General features: G+C 36.0%; 1 protein-coding gene across 1 annotated transcript in view; it reads left to right on the forward strand.

Moving 5' to 3' along the window:
• The window catches only part of ZC3H13 (zinc finger CCCH-type containing 13), a 56,294-nt gene that overhangs the window by 12,001 nt on the left and 27,207 nt on the right, over window positions 1-17,086 (forward strand). Inside the window, 3 exon segments of the mRNA XM_049778743.1 lie at window positions 599-759; window positions 4,220-4,417; window positions 15,915-16,222. Coding sequence (XP_049634700.1) covers window positions 599-759; window positions 4,220-4,417; window positions 15,915-16,222 — 667 coding nt within the window.

A 17,086-nucleotide genomic window follows, 5' to 3' on the forward strand; every position in this document is an offset into this window, starting at 1 on the left:
AGCCCCTTAATGTATCTCAGTATATTTACCATAGTAATCATTTCATATTATTCTATAGATAATTACTTTTTTTGCTATTTACTTGTGCCTGAACTGAGGTTCTATTGCTTTTAACCAGCTAATATTAAATGTTATTTAAGTTATTTTATATGTTTTTAGGCTCCATTTATCTAGGATATTTTGGGTTCTTTTTCTTTACATATAAATAGAAGGTAGAATAGTTTTGTGTTTAAAATTTAGTATATTGGTTAGAAATATGAATTCAGGGGCCAGAGTGTGGAGAGTGATAGCGTTGAGGGTAAGATGCTTGCCTTAGTACATATTGCCAACCTGGTTTTCATAACCGACATCCCATATGATCCTCCATGCACTGTCTGGCGTGATTTCTAAGTGCAGAGCCAGGAGTAACCTGAGCACTGCCTAGTGTGGTCCAAAAACCAAAAATTAAAGTGAAATCAGAAGTCATATAATGTATGGTAGCTCTCATAGCATTTTATATATTTAGTTTCGGTATTATATTTAGAAAAAAAAAACATTTTGTTATCTCATAATCACGATTGGTGGAGTTCCTGATTATTTTACTGAATGTTTTTAAAAGGTATCACCTGAAATGCTTAGATCAAAATTGTCTCCATCACCTTCTCTAAGGAAGTCTAGCAAATCTCCAAAGAGAAAATCAAGCCCCAAATCATCATCATCTGCTAACAAGAAAGACAGAAAAACTACTGCAGTATCTTCTCCCTTGTTGGACCAGCAGAGGTCAGTAGGGTGATAAATGGTGAAAGAATGAAATCACATTTTCTAAAGTGATATTCAGAAGAGTTTATAGATTATTGAAGGATAATTTCAGCACATTCTGTATTTAATGTATTAATTCTGTATTTATTTTTCTTCTGAAAATCCAACCGGATTGGGCCAGGTGATAGCACAGCAGTAGGCATTTGCTTTGCATGCAACCGATCCAGGATGGACCTGGTTTGATTCCAGCATCCCATATAGTCCCCCAGCCTGGCCACACTCGGTGATGCTCAGGCGTTACTCATGGCTGTGCACTCAGAAATCGCTCCTGGCTTGGGGGACCATATGGGACGTGGGAATTGAACCCAGGTCTGTCATGGGTCAGCTGCATGCAAGGCAAACTCCCTACCGCTGTGCCACTACTCCAGCCCCAGACATCTTTTCTGACATAATAGGCACCTTTTAAAAATTGACGATCTTATTATTCCCTCTTGAATAAATACTAAGAAAGGTTATGAAAGAATCATACATAGAGTGATATAACCTACCTAACTTGTTTTATATCCTTTTGGCTTACCATTTACTTTCATTGTCATTAACTTTCCCTCAAAATAACAGTTTATGAGAAATAATCCTTTTTAGTTTTCTTTGTGGGGAGGGGGGCACACCTGGCTATAATAATTAGGGATCACTCCTGGTGGGACTTTAGGAACCAGATGGGGTACCAGGAATGAATTTGGGTACTGTGTTGATCAAGGCAAGAGTCCTGCCTGGCTCTTCTTAATTTTGTTTTGTTTTGTTTTTGTTTTTGGGTCATGCCCGGCAGTGCTCAGGGGTTACTTCTGACTTTACGCTCAGAAATCGCTCCTGGCAGGCTCAGGGGACCATATGGGATGCCGGTATTCAAACCACCATCCTTCTGCATGCAAGGCAAACGCCCTACCTCCATGCTATCTCTCCAGCCCCTCTTCTTAATTTTTTACTTTCTATTTAAAAGTTTTTTGAAATTTAACCTTTCCATTGAGACTTTTGATGTTCACATTAATAGATTATGCTCTCATCATACAATCTTATTGCTTTGTTAGTAGCTCACATCTTCATTATCATGAATATTTCTTGATTATTGAATAAGGATACAAAAAGAAGACTGAATATGACATTTCTTATTACATTTACATTAATTAGAATATGTCTGATCAGCTTTTAATTTTAGTGCTGATTGTGCTTCAAACTGCCTGAAGACATATTAAGTAAGAAGTAGGGATTAGAATTTCAGTTAAATTTCAGTGGAGTACAGCCAATACCAATAAGTCACTATATATGACAAATAGGTAAACAAGCATCTTGATCTTACTTGGTTGGCAGAGATAATTACTGACAAAATTCACACTTCTCCCTGAAAGTTGGCAGCTTTCTTTGGCATTTATTGTAAGATAAAACCTCATAGTATGCGCAGGCTAATATAAGATACTATGTGACTTAAAATCAGCCTAACGTATTATCTGTTCTATGCATCTGAACTGTTAACCTTTAATAAAACTAAGTGATTTCATTTATACCTGTTTGTACAAAATTAGATGAAATGTACTAAAAGAAATTCTAAATAAATGATTTTGGAGAAAGAAGAGAGTAAAAGGATTTAAATTTGGTGGTGCTTGCCTTACATGCTTCTACCATGGTTCTATCACCAGCACTGCATATTGTCCCTCCCAAGCACCACTGAGGTACACACACACTTTTTCAGAAAATAGGACACACACACAGATTAAATAATTGAACTGTTTCAGAAAAATAGGATATGGGGACCAGAGCAATAGCACAGTGGTAAGGCGTTTGCCTTGCATGTGGCCAACACAGGACTGACCCCAATTTGAGTCCCGGCAATCCCATATGGTCCCCATGCCTGCTCGAGCAACTTCTGAGTGCAAAGCCAGGAATAACCCCTGAGCATGGCCAGGTATGACCCAAAAGACAAAAAAAACACACAAAAAATAAATAAAAATAGGATATGGTGGGATCAGAGTGGTGGTGCTAGAGGTAAGGTGTCTGTCTTTCGATCCCCGGCATCTCATATGGTCCCCCAAGCCAGGAGCGATTTCTGAGCACATAGCCAGTAGTAACCCTTGAGCATCATCGGGGGTGGCCCCCCAAAAAATCAAAAACAAACACAAAAAGGATATGGAATTTAAAATGAATTAATTTAAAAAATACTAAAAGAGCTTGTTTATGTTAGAATTTACTAAATTTGAGTCTAAAATTTTTTTTGATTAAAAATTTTAATCTGACATAATTGTATTTTCCAGCTACATATATTTGTGAAAATAACTTGATGAATATCTGTACATTAGCAATATAGAGACTATTTAGAAACTAAAAATGCAAATTCTTTACAGTCCAGTATCATGCTTTGGATATTTATCTGACATATACAAAGTGTAAATTTCAAGATAAACATGTGCCACTGTTTTGCACCATTGTTTGCTATTGCGACTTCAGTGTTCATCAACAAACACGTGTATAAAGAAGAGGTGTGTGAATGTGTGTGTGCACATGCAGAGAGATAAGTCCAGTGGAATATTACTCAGCTAGTAAAGTAAAATACTTATAATTGCAACATGGAGGGACCTGGAGGGCATTATACTTAATGAAATAAATAAGTAGGAGGAAAAATGTAATTTGGCTATGGTATATAGAAAATAAGCAGGTAAACTAAATGAAACTAAAATTAACTTTTAGGCTAAAAAAAGGCAATTCAGTGTTCTATAAGGGAAAAGAGAAACAGGAGTTGGATTGGATGAAAGCTTAATTGTATTGTGAAAGATACAAGTGCACTCTAGAATTTGAAGAGAACTGTCCTTGTTCTTAAAGTTGGGAAAGATTTTTTTAAATGACACAACATTTAAATTTATGTGTACCAACAGTTCTAGGATTGTGTTTATGCAGAATTTTTGTTCTTTATAATAATTAAATAAGAGACATCAAAATGATCTGGAAATGTCTATAGGGTATATTTATTCAAGGAAATTCTATATTGCATAAGAATTATGTTCAAAATTGACTTTGTTATTGAAAAATATTTTTTAATATTTTTTAATAAAATTGTAATAAAGAGTGCTGCATTTCTAAGAGGTAGAGAGGAGAAAGGAATAAGAGAGAAGAGCATGGCTGAGAGTACATGAATAAGGTATGGATAAATATTCACAATGTTAATTTAATCATGCATATCCTTCGGTGGTAGAATTATAAGTGAAACATTTCTCCCTACTCAATTTTTTATTATACAAATAATAGCAAATATTGAAAGAATTAATTGTTGGGACACACCTGATGGTGCTCTTACTCTCGGCTCTGTAGATAGCTGAATGCAAGGCAAATACTTATAGCTTGAGTTTATTAAAGAATTTGTCATTATTGTTTTTCAAATGTTAATTTGATTTTCCAAAAGTATTTGAGCCTCTAATAACTTTTTTTTTTTAATCAGGAATTCAAAAAGCAATCAGAGTAAAAAAAAAGGACCTCGAACTCCTAGTCCACCCCCACCTATACCAGACGATATTGCTCTAGGGAAGAAATACAAAGAAAAGTATAAAATAAAAGATAGAATAGAAGAAAAAACAAGAGATGGAAAGGACAGAGGACGAGACTTTGAAAGACAAAGAGAAAAAAGAGACAAGCCAAGGTAAGTAGGAATGTATATTTTAGGTATTTAGAATATCTTTTTTGAAGATTTTGAACTGTTAATAAAATTTTTAGTATTTTAAACTATACAATAGTTCGTATATTTAATTATGATTAACCCAGTAAGTATTAACTTTAAAAATCTTTGTTGTGATAAGACATAAAATCTATTCAGCATGTCACAAGATGGTTTTTCCCAACATTTTTTTCCTTGCAAATCTGAATCCCTGTACTCATTAAATGTTTCCCTATTCCTCCCCATCCTCTCCCAGGACCCCAAGTCTTAACCACCAGTTTATATTGTGTTTCTTTTCATTTGACTACTTTGAGCTTAGATAAAAACATTACAATCTTGATTTCTAAAATACATTTATTTAATGCTATTAAAAACAAACCTTTTTCTAAAAGTTAACTTGAAAGTAACATTTTTCTCACTCATAATATTTGTAAGATACAAATAAGGATATCCTTATGTTCAGATTTTTCTGGGGTAAAGAATCAAGAAGATGGGGCTGGAGAGATAGCATGGTAGTAATCCAATCCGGCATCCCATATGGTCCCCCGAGCCTACCAGGAGCGATTTCTGAGCATAGAGCCAGGAGTAACCCCTGGGCAAATGCCCTATCTCCATGCTATCTCTCCAGCCCCTATTATTTTTTTAATCTTTATTTAAGCACAATGATTACAAGCATGTTTGTAGATGGGTTTCAGTCATAAACAGAATATGCCCCATTCACCAGTGCAACATTTCCACCACCAATGCCCCCCCATCTCCCCCACCCCTGCCTGTATTTGCAACAGGCATTCTACTTCTCTCATTCTTTAACATTGTCATGCTAGCTGTTAGTGTAGTTATTTCCTAAGAGCATTCACTACTCTTTGTGGTGAGCTTCAAATTGTGAGTCGGTCCTTTTGGCTCTTCTAGCCCTTAACTCTATTGTCTCTGGTCCTTATTACTGTAATGTCTTTAATTTTTCTTAAAACCCATAGATGAGTGAGACTATTCTGTGTCTACCTCTCTCCCTCTGACTTATTTTACTCAACATAATAGATTCCATGTGCATCCATGCATAGAAAAAATTCATAACTTCATCTCTTGATGGTTGTATAATGTTCCATTGTTATATGTACCACAGTTTTCTTTATCCATTCATCTGTTGAAGGGCATCTTGGTTGTTTCCATAGTCTGGTTGTTATAAATAGCGCGACAATGAATATAGGTGTGAGGAAGGGATCTTTGTATTGCATTTTTGTGTTCATAGGGTATATCCCTAGAAGTGGAATAGCTGGATCATATGGAAGCTCAATTTCCAGTTTTTTGAGGAATCTCCATATTGTTTTCCATAAAGGCTGGGCTAGACTGCATTCCCTCCAGCAGTGAAAAGGAGTTCCTTTCTCTCCACATCCTAGTCAGCTCTAATCGTTATTGTTCTTTGTAATGTATGCCTGTCTCTGTGGTGTGAGATGGTACCTCAATGTAGTTTTGATATGCATCTCCCTGATGTTTAGTGATGTGGAGCATTTTTTCATGTGTCTTTGGCCATTTGTATTTCTTCTTTGAGGAAGTGTCTCTTCAGGAATTGTTTTTAAATGTTTATTTCTTCTCTATCATTATTGGTTTATAAGAAGGCCGTTGATTTTTGTGTGTTAATTTTGTAGCCTGCCATTTTGCGATACAAATCTAAGATTTTTAAATCTTAGTGAAAGAGTCTAATGTTCAAAAAGTTTAGAATCCATAAATTAGAATTTAGTCTTATTAAAGAAGCTCAGATAGTCAGCCCATGGCTGACATAGGTCAGCAGTTGATTGAGTTTCCAGGCATTGTTTTTGCTCTTATGGAGTTATCTTATGATTAAGTATGACCATTAATGAGTTTCCTTTTATATTCATATTCTAGTTTATAGGAAAACATTTAAAAAGGCTTCACATTTTTTTAATTTCTCCTATTTCTTTTTATCTTAGAAAAGATTAGAGAATAGATTTTTGTAGTTTCTGCCACACTTGTGAGATTTCATTTCTGTTCATATTTTTAGGTAATGAGATTATTAGAGTAAAAGCACTATTACTTTGCACTCTGTCAGAAAAGTTCTGTGACAGTTATTTTGATCTAGCTAGTTAAGCTGTTAATATAGTTTTATAATTTGAGGGGCCAGATTGATAGGACCGCACAGCAGGTAAGGTACTTGTTTTGCATACAGCCAACCAGAGTACAAAAACTGATATATCTGATATCTGATCCCCAGAGCAATGCCAGAAGTAAACCCAAACACTACTGGGTGTGGCCCCAACACAAATGTTAAAACAAAACCCAGATTTTTCTAAGGATTATTTTGGTGATTAACTTAGTCCTTTATCTTGGTAAGAGATTATTTTGTCTAAATTTAGATGAATCTCCTTTCCCAATCCACTGGTGACTTAGAAGAACTAGAATGATTTATCAACTATTGCTTGGATCTAACAATATTGCATCTTGGTGAAGCAATCCAAAAATGTCTTAATGGAACATCTACGATTCTTGAACATACTTTCCAAATGTATACTCATTGAGTCCAGTTATATATATATTTTTTAAATGATATGTATATCATATCAAAATAATATTAAATGCTTTTGCTGATTTACATTATAAGAAATCTTAACTCCCAGGGTTGTTCTCTTTTCTTTTCTTTTCTTTTTTCCTCTCCCCTCCCCTCCCCTCCCCTCCCCTCCCCTCCCCTCCCCTCCCCTTCCCTTCCCTCCCCTCCCCTCCCCTTCCCTCCCCTCCCTTTTCTTTTCTTTTCTTTTCCTTTTCTTTTCTTTTCTTTTCTTTTCTTTTCTTTTCTTTTCTTTTCTTTTCTTTTCTTTTCTTTTCTTTTCTTTTCTCTTTGTGTGCGCTTTTGTTATTTTAACCCCAAATAGTTTATTTTATTTTATTTTATTTTAATTTTATTTTAATTATGACAACAAAGATGCAAAGAAAGAGGACAGGGTAAAGTTACAGTGGAAGCCCAATCACCCATAAACAGAATTCTCAGTAGTTCCATCGATGATATCCCAGCCTTGAACTTTCAGCCAAAGAACTTTAAGATAAACAAAACTGAACCCATGTACAATACAATTACTTTGTCCCTCAAATCCCCAGTTGTAGTACATACTATTTCTTAGCAGCACACAATATAATCTAAAGACATTAGACTTATGTAACTCCTTAAGCATTGAGGGCAAAGTACATTTCTCTAGTTCCATGCACATGCTTACTAGTTTAAGTTAACCTCAAAAGTTTTAGTGGGTTGTTTTTCTTAAGGATTGGAGTCAAGGGAACATAGTAAAAAACGGTATTAAAGTGGCATTTGTTTGCATAGGCCCACCAAAACATAAGGGACATGGAAAAACAAATTATGGTCTAAATACAAGGAGACCCTACCCCTGAAGTTTCCTGGCACAGGACTGACTCTAGGCTCCAGGCAAACTAGTTTGTCCAATTCAAGTCATCGTCTGTAGTGGCAATACACCTCCATTCCTCACATAGTCTCTGTTGTTGGTATCATGCTTCTGTATTAAAGATCCTGGAGTCTGCATATCCCATATTGCAGTCAGGATGGTGCAGAGCATTCTCTCATTTCACCTCACACTTAAGGGGCACTAGAGAGAACTATGTCCTGTAGAGCAGGTCATTGTTGTTGTCAATTCTTCTCAGTGTAAACGGAAGTCTCGATGTCAGACCCTTGGTAGTGTCTTTCCTGGTAGAGGACTGCTTCCAGCTGTTGCTATAAAAGACCTTGGATGTTTCGTAGATAGCTTGCCTGGTTCCGGCGTGAATGGAGGATGCCCATTCTTCTGAGGCCTGTGCCAGGTCATTATATCAATGTTCAGGGTGTAAGGTACATTGTACTGAGATTTATTAGATAAGAACTTATCTGTATGTATGGTGTTTTCCAATTTTAATGTGTCTATGCAAACAAGGATCAATGCCATGAAGCGTTATTGGTGCATCTGGAGGCAATAGGAACAAGACCAGCAATGTCCATGACATAGTTCAATCATAGGCATCAAACTGAGGGACAGTTCCAACATACTGAACAGCTCACAAAGAAAAGACAAAATGAAAAGTGGATAGAAACATCATGGTAGAAGAATATATAGAGAGTTACATCAGTTAAAGAAAATACCCATAAGATATTCAAAAGATATATGTGTTCAATATGTGTTCAATTTGTGTCCTTCTAAATAGTTCTGGGATTTGTTAGATCTACTGTATGTCTTAGGTCAGAGATTAGAACTGTGTGTTACTGAAGTTAAGAAGGGTAAATCTGGGGTACTGATGGTTGGGAGGAGCATATTTTTGCAAAATGTAGACTGGTATGAAATTGCCAGTGACAGCCTGAGTATAGGCTGAGCAGCTATCTGCCACCCACCAGATCAAACTCCACCCCCTAAGCCCCACCCTAGACCAGTCTCCGGACCCGGCCTGGGAGTGGGGAAAACCCAGGGTGCCCCATCAGCTCCTTCCAGGAACCCACCTGGAGATCCGGAGGAATGGGGGAGTGGGGGGGTCGGGTGACCCAGGTCCGGGCCCCCCTACCCTAGGCCGGGCCAAAAGGCTACTGGCACATGCGGAGGCCTGCCAGCTGCCCGCCCGTGCCAGCTAAAAATCCTGCTCCAGGAAGGGAGAGAGACCCTCACAAGCCCGAAGGACAGGGATTTAAGCTCCACCCTAGGCCAGTCTCCGGACCGGCCTGGGAGTGGGGAAAACCCCAGATAGTTTACTTTGAAAAGATACCATTTTGTATTACAAAGAACTGAGTTTTACACAGTTGATTATTTTACAACTTTAATCTGGCTCTCTTCATGAAGAGAAACTAGGTATGCTTAGGACCACCTGTTAATGGATGGTAAATTCTGAAATTAGCTTATTTCTTTTGTGTAACTAGAAGTACTGACATACTACTATACCTTGGTTGTTCAGGAGAGCTAAAAGCATTCTGATTAGTTTTAAAAGGGTCATTTTGATTTAAGAGATATTAACCTGATTTCGGGGGGGGGAGTTGTTACTGTTTTTGTTTTGTTTGTTTCTTGCTTTACTTGGTGGTAAGGGCACATTCCTGGCTTTGCATTTAGTGTTCACTAGTGGGCTCAGGATATTTGGTTCCAGGGACTAGATCTTGGTTGGCTGCATGCAGGGCAAGTACCCAACATGCTGTACTATTGCTCTTACCCTCTATAAAGTTTTTTTTTTAAGGGAGATCTGTTTTAATTTATCTTTTTTATTGTGAATAATTTGTTCTAAACCAAGTTTTGTATTAAGATAGTTTTGTCACTGCTTTCAAATTGATGGAATTTATAATTAAAGGTTAGAATCTGAATTCTAAACTATAGAGTAAGTTACCATGTAGGTGAATTTAGGTGTTAAAATGGGCTGAACTAGCAGTACTTTTATTATCAAGGTGTGAGATACAGTTAGAATAAAATCAGAACTCTTGGCTGGAGGCCAAAATTAATGCTGCTCTAACCTCAAATGGATATGATATATGTCACAAGTTGTCAGGTTATCCTAACTGCCATGTGTTGCTTATTTTGAGAATGTTCAGAAACAGCTTAAAGGGAAGAACTCAGATTGTGAGACAGCCCCTCCACACCAGAAATGCAACAATGATTTAACCTTTGCCAGATGTGCTGTAAAGGAAGATAAGGAAAAACACCCCAGGAGCAAATACCCTGGGAAAGGAGTTCTCCCACAAGACTCAGCCCTCAAGAGCTTGAGAATAGGGAAGGCAAGCTCATAGATTTGTTGTGTTAAAAAGCTCAAACAGTTGGGTACTCTAACCTTGTTTTCCAATTCTGTGTTACCCCTCCACCCCTTTCTGTCAATGAGGTGGGACTGTGGCCTTATTTTCTCCAGCCTTTCTGTTAAAAAGTATATGCTAAAAGATTGCTCAGGGCTCTAGGTGTCTCTTTAGCCCAGGAGTCCTCAGTTGAGCACTAATAAACTATTTCTTTAACTATCTCTGGTGTCTCCCTGTCTCTCTGGGTCTAGCCTAACAAAGGATTATTGAGTTTAAGTAAAAGTATGATTATTTCTCTAAAAGATACTAAATACTTGCTGTGTGGATAAGTAGTATTCTAAAAGCTGCTTGATGGTTTTTAAAAAGTAAGTGCTTAGTTATTATAGGTAGAAGTAATAGAGCAATTATGTGTAAAAACATTTTTCAAATTTGAATTTATTTTTCAAACCAGTTGTATTGTATTATTGGATATATAGGGGGTGCAGTTATTTCTTAAAGGATGTTTTTCTGTTGGCAACTTGGTATTGTAGGGCAGATGATTAAATACCACCATGGAATTCTGCCAGAATCCAGCCCTGAGTGAACAGGCCTGAAGCTTGGGCATGAGAAGATTAAAAAAACAAGACAGACATGAGAGAAAATCATGGAATCAGAGGGCTACCAGTTTTATTGACTGAGAGCCCTGACTATACTACATTTAGGACATTTATTGTTCAGAATAATCAACATAGGAAGAAAGGCCTATAACAAATTCCTGTCTAGTTCTCCTAAGCCTATGGAAGGTTTACATTTTTTAAGGGAATGTGTGAGGAAAGAGGAAGCTAAGATAAATCTCTGAAGATTTGTCTTCCACCAGGAGTGGTGACAGATTAATGCATACAGGATTCCTGCCTGCAGGAGTTCTGGTAATATGTAATAGGAGATCCCTCAGATCTCCATCTGCACCTCCCCAGGGATTATCAGCTCTCTAGCTAATTTATTTTTTGGATATCTTCATATCTGACAGAATTCTGTAAATAAATCCTCCCTGTTTTGTATTTCTTGGTTCTATAATTTTCCAAATCAGTAATTCCTAACATGAGTTCCATTGCTGGATTTTACAGGATTTGGAAATGTTGTGGTTTATAGGTAAATTTTGCCTGTGTGTGTTTTGCATAGTTTCTCCATAAGATTCTTAACTTCTACCTTTCCTGAAAAAAAAAAGTAAGAATTCATTATTGCCTATTTGGAGGAATAGGGTGGAAAAGTTAGGGGAATATCATGCAAGCAGTGCTTGGGGACTACTACATGGTTCTAGAATTTAGGATTTCTGCATGTAAAGGATGGCTCCAGCACTTTGAGCGTAGTGTGGTCTTGGCTCAGAATTTGTTCTTTAGACCTCTGTCATTGCTCTAACATCAAGATTTGAATACATTTTTCCCAAATCTTTGTTGGTCACATTAACTATGTTATATTAAGAATAAAAATATTCTCTTGTTTCCAAAACACATCTTTATATCATTAAATGTTATTATTTCATTGCTGTTGGAATAATAAGGTTGGAAGCCATAATGAAGGGAATGTTGTTTTCAGAAGTGTCTACCAATTTGCTTTACTCAGCAATAATTTATACATCATTTATCTAAATCTTAATATTTCTTGCTTATATTTTTAAACCCTTATGGATTGTTTGATTCTTCTGTTTTTAGAAAAAAGTAACAATTTCCTATCATTTTAAAAAATAAACTTGTGATTGCTCTCTGCAGAGAATGGTAAAATTTTATAACTTGACTAATTTTTTTCTCCCCCTCTTGACTAATTTTTACTTTATTTGTTTTAGAAGAAATATAACTCTCAAGGAAAATTAGGTTCAGATGAGATGTTTGGTCAGAAAGTCTTGTGAGGTGAATTCCTTATATCTATATATTTCTCTATAGATACTTCTAGTTATTTGTAATGATGTTTTAGTGGGCTGATAATATCATAGTAAATAAAATTATAAATTCTCATACTGCTGAATCAAGGAAATGATTCACTATATCAGTATAGTTAAGCAACTCAAAACCAAAAATATATTTTGAATGATAACCAAAGAAATCAGCTTCTCTGCATATATTCTCTGCAACTGGTTGGTCCTAACACTTTTGGGGAGGAAAAATAAATAAGTAAATAAAATCAAGTTACATTTAATAAACTTGAACATTGCCTTTCTTTATTATTGATTTAGACTTATTTTTCATTGCTCTCTTAACTCAGTTACTTGACAGGGTTGCCAATCATAAAGATGAAAAGAAATAACATGTAAAGTACTCAAAAGAGTCTTATGTACACAGTAACTCTGTATATTAGCTGCTGTTGATATTAGTGCTTTCATTCTTATTATGTTATTGGTTTTATCTGTCTTTATCCTATGCACAGTACCAAAATAATGCTTGGAGCATAGAAGATTCTCACTTAGTATTTGTTCAGTAAATTTCATTGACTTATTTTACTTTTGGGAGGTATGGGGAAGTGTTGGCCATAACAGGTTATGCTCTAGGCTTATTCCTCACTTTGTGCTCAGGGATTATTTCTGGTGGGGCTCTGGGAACCAAATAGTGGCCAAGGATCAAGCCCTGGTTGTCCCCTTGCAAGACAAGTATTATCCTTTGGGCCATAAAAATGACTTATTTTAATAACAGTATTTTATAGGCTACAGTTAAATATTGGATATAGGGTAAAGTTTCTAGTATCATGAGCGGGAGATTTTCTTTTAAAAATCTCTTTATTTTTTACATATTCTTTAAATGACATGTTCTCTGAATATTTTAATTTCACATATTCTAACTAGAACATTAAAAAAACTTTTGATTGATATCTATCTAGGTTAAATGTTAGCTTTCTCTATGTGCTATAGATCACAGTGCTCTGATAGAATATCGACTTTTCTTTAAATTTGTGCAGTAAACTTTACTTTTTCTTTATTTAAATTTTATGTGACCTTTGTCTCTCAGGAAAGAAACCATATAATATTCAAAAAATGAAACCACCTAACACCATTGCAATATTCTAAAAGCTAAAATGCTAATAATTGGTCAGATTTCAAGACAGTTTTATGACTTAGCCTTACAACTTTTATATATATAATGCACAATGAACATAAGTTAAGATCCTAAAGAAAGTTTTATTAGGTTTACACTTATTCTTTAACCAAGGGGTCATCAAACTTTTTAATGAGGCCAGTTCACTGTCCCTCAGACCATTGGAGGGCCAGACTATAGTTTAAAGAAAACTATGGAAAAAAAGAGAATAAATTCCTACGCACACTGCACATATCTTATTTTAAAGTAAAAAAAAAAAATAACAAGAACATATACAATATTTAAAATTAAGAATAAGTGAAGTTAAATCAACAAATTTACCAGTATTTCTTTTTTTGGGGGGTTGGGTTTTCGGGTCTCACTTGGCAGCACTCGGGTTAGTTACTTCTGGCTCACTCCTGGCAGGCTCAGAGGACCATACGGGATACCGGGATTCTAACCACCGTCCTTCTGCATGCCAGGCAAATGCCCTACCTCCATGCTATCTCTCTGGCCCCATTTACCAGTATTTCAATGGAAACTATTGGCCTGCTTTTGGTAGGCCATTGTCTGAGGACCCCCTACCCTAGACTGAGAGGAAAAGTTGAGAGACAGAAGGAGGGGAGTCGAAGAGTGCAGTGCACATCTCACATGTACACTTCCAGCCCAGGACAAGTCAGCTGCTAAGCAGGACAGTCAGTGGCAGCAAAAACACCCTGTGAGCCAGATAATGTCCTCAGCGGGCTGCATGTGTCCTATGGACCATAGTTTGAGGATCCCTGGTTTAAACCCATCTTGGTGAGGAGATTCTTTTTGCACTGTTCTGCACTTTAAAAGTATAGTAATACTGGGAAATGTAAAAGTTCTCATTTCACCTTTTTAAAAAAATTGTATTTATTGAATCGCTACTAGATACATAGTTACAAAGTTGTTGATGGTTGAGTAGCATCATAACAGTATTCCAAATCTCATCTTCACCATTATGCACTTCCTACTACCCATGTTCCAATTTTCCCAGTTTCCCTCTCCCACATGGCTCTCTTCACATCTCAATCTCCGCTTTTTCCTCCTTTCTTCCCTATTTCTTATCACCCCTTTTTCCTTTTTAGGCACCATGTTTTATAGTACTGTTATTGAAGAGGTATTATATATATATTATATTATATATAATGTACTTAATATATAATATAATAATATATAATATATCACCAAAGTGATATATATATCACTTTATTTCCTTTCAGCACCCAGTTCTTATTTCAGCTGTCATTGTCATAGTGGTCTTTTCCTGTCCTAAATATATCCCATCCCCTCTCCACCCTCCTGCCTTTGTGACAGGCTTCCTACCATTGACCAGCTCTCTTGGCCCTCATTTCTGTTGTTTTTCACTATTCTCATACTATTTTTTTACATCCCACAAATGAGTGTGGTCATTTTATGTCTGTCCTACCCTCTGGCTCATTTCATGCTACTCATTTCATGCTACTCATTTCATGATACTCTCCATGTCAGTCTGTGTATAAACAAATTTCTTGACTTTATTTTTCCTAACAGCTGCTGCTGCCATCTTAGGCTTAGACTTAGCTAACAAAATAGCTGACAAGTGGATGGTCTTGCTGCATTCTAACATGTAAGAAATCAAAATGAACTCTGATCACTAAGGCCATCATGTGAACTCAGTTCAAAATACCCTCACTTGATGTGTTAGGAAGGACTTCAACATATTTTGTGTAAATGTATACATTGAATTCATAATAGTAAAAAAAAAAAAAAAAAAAACTTTTAAAAACCCCTGGGCCAGAGTGGTGGCACAGCAGTAGGGTGTTTGGCTGACGTGGGTTCGTTCCTCAGCATCCCATATGGTCCCCCTAAGCCAGGAGTGATTTCTGAGCGCATAGCCAGGAATAACCCCTGAGCATCACCAGATGTGGCCCCCAAATAAAACCCTTGTTTTTCATTCTGGAGACTAAAATGCTAAATGTTTGACAGATTTTCAATACATAGAAGCTCTGATCTTAATATGATAGATTAATTATCTTGGGCTTGACCTGAAGGTTTAGTTAGGCAGTTGACACCCAAATTGACTTGAAATATAATTGGCTGTAATATACACTTTGGGTTTTGTTTTAAGTTCGATAAACTAGTCACCAAAGGGTATTCTCATCTTTTAAAATAATTTTTATATACCTAGAAATATATTTAAAAGAAATCAAAATACTAGTTCACTTGTTTATCAATTTAGATATTTCCAAATTGACTAGAATCTAATTAAAATTAGCAGTAAATAATAATCATTACAGTGAGTCTTGATGCATTTAAATGTCTATAATTCATAATGATTTTCCAAATATGAACCCATGAAACATTTCATCTAATCTGTAATTATCAATTATAATGACGTATCACTTATTTTTAATAATTTTATTGAAACATCATAATACATAATTATAAAGTTTTTTATGGTTGAGTTTCAGTCGTACAATGTTTCAGCACCTATCCCTTCACCAGTGTACACTTCCTCCCGCTGATTTTCCTGGTTCCCCTTATAGACCCCCAACCTAGTGTTATCACTTTTTTTTTTATATATCAAAGTTATAACATTTTGCTTATGGCTTTCTTTTCCCAAATTAAAGGTGATCTGTTTTGAAGAATAAAGGCTCTTGAATATTTTTTAAATTTTATTTACTTTAATTTATAGGTCTACTTCACCTGTAGGGCAGCATCATTCGCCTCTGTCTTCTAGACATCACTCCTCTTCCTCACAATCAGGATCATCTATTCAAAGACATTCTCCTTCTCCTCGTCGAAAAAGAACGCCTTCACCATCTTATCAGAGGACAATAACTCCGCCATTACGACGTTCAGCTTCTCCTTATCCTTCACGTTCTTTGTCTTCACCAAGAAAGCAAAGTCCCCCAAGACATCGCTCTCCAATGCGAGAGAAAGGGAGGCATGATCATGAACGGACTTCACAGTCTCATGATCGACGACATGAACGGAGAGAAGGTATATGCTATAATTTGCCTTACAGTTTTTGAGTTCACCTATTATAATAACGAATAAAAGAGAATTGTTATTTCTGAAACAGGAAAGTTTTTGAGAGCAGTAAGATAATTAATGGTATGGGGCATAATAATGTAAGTGGGCATTAATATGTACAGTTGGTGATTTTTTTTAATTAACTTGTTTGCTTGGACTCTGACTTATAGATTTGTTGCTGTAGTTACTTAATAATTCCCCCCAACCCCTGTGCTGCCAGGGTTCAAATCCAGGGGCTCACACATATACCACTGAACACATTTATCATTGAGCCTCATACTCAGCCTATCCGTTGTTTTGAACAAAGAACTTAGCTCTTTAGAACAAAGAAGTGAAAGAAAAAAAAGTAGAAACCCCAGGATGCAGAGTTTGAAAGAATCAGAAGTACTTTGATAAAGTAGTAAGAGTTGGAAGAACATTTAGAAGTATAGTACAAACTAATATATCACTTTTTAACTAAGTTAAAAACTTAGCAGTTTTCTTCTCTAGTTTTCTGAAAATTGATTTACCTTTGGATTTAATCATCTGTGTAAGTTGATTTCTTATGATGGGATTGACTGTCAGTCAGTCTATAATAGTTCTTAATCATTTTCTCCTTCTTAACTCTTACTAACTTTTCTGAGCTAGGTTTTGAAAATCATGAGTGTTTAAACAGTACTTATTTGCAAAATCTTTTTGTTTTAAAAGCCTATCTTGACAGCAGACTCCTGTGAAATATATTAAACTTAGTTCTCTTCCTATCAACATAGTAAGCAATAATTAATCAAATTATTTTATTTAAGAAAAAGATGGATACATAGGTAGAGTCTGGAGAAAGAACCCATTTTGTTG

The sequence above is a fragment of the Suncus etruscus genome, chromosome 8 (genome assembly GCF_024139225.1).
Source record: "Suncus etruscus isolate mSunEtr1 chromosome 8, mSunEtr1.pri.cur, whole genome shotgun sequence".
Taxonomy (NCBI): Eukaryota; Metazoa; Chordata; class Mammalia; order Eulipotyphla; family Soricidae; genus Suncus; species Suncus etruscus.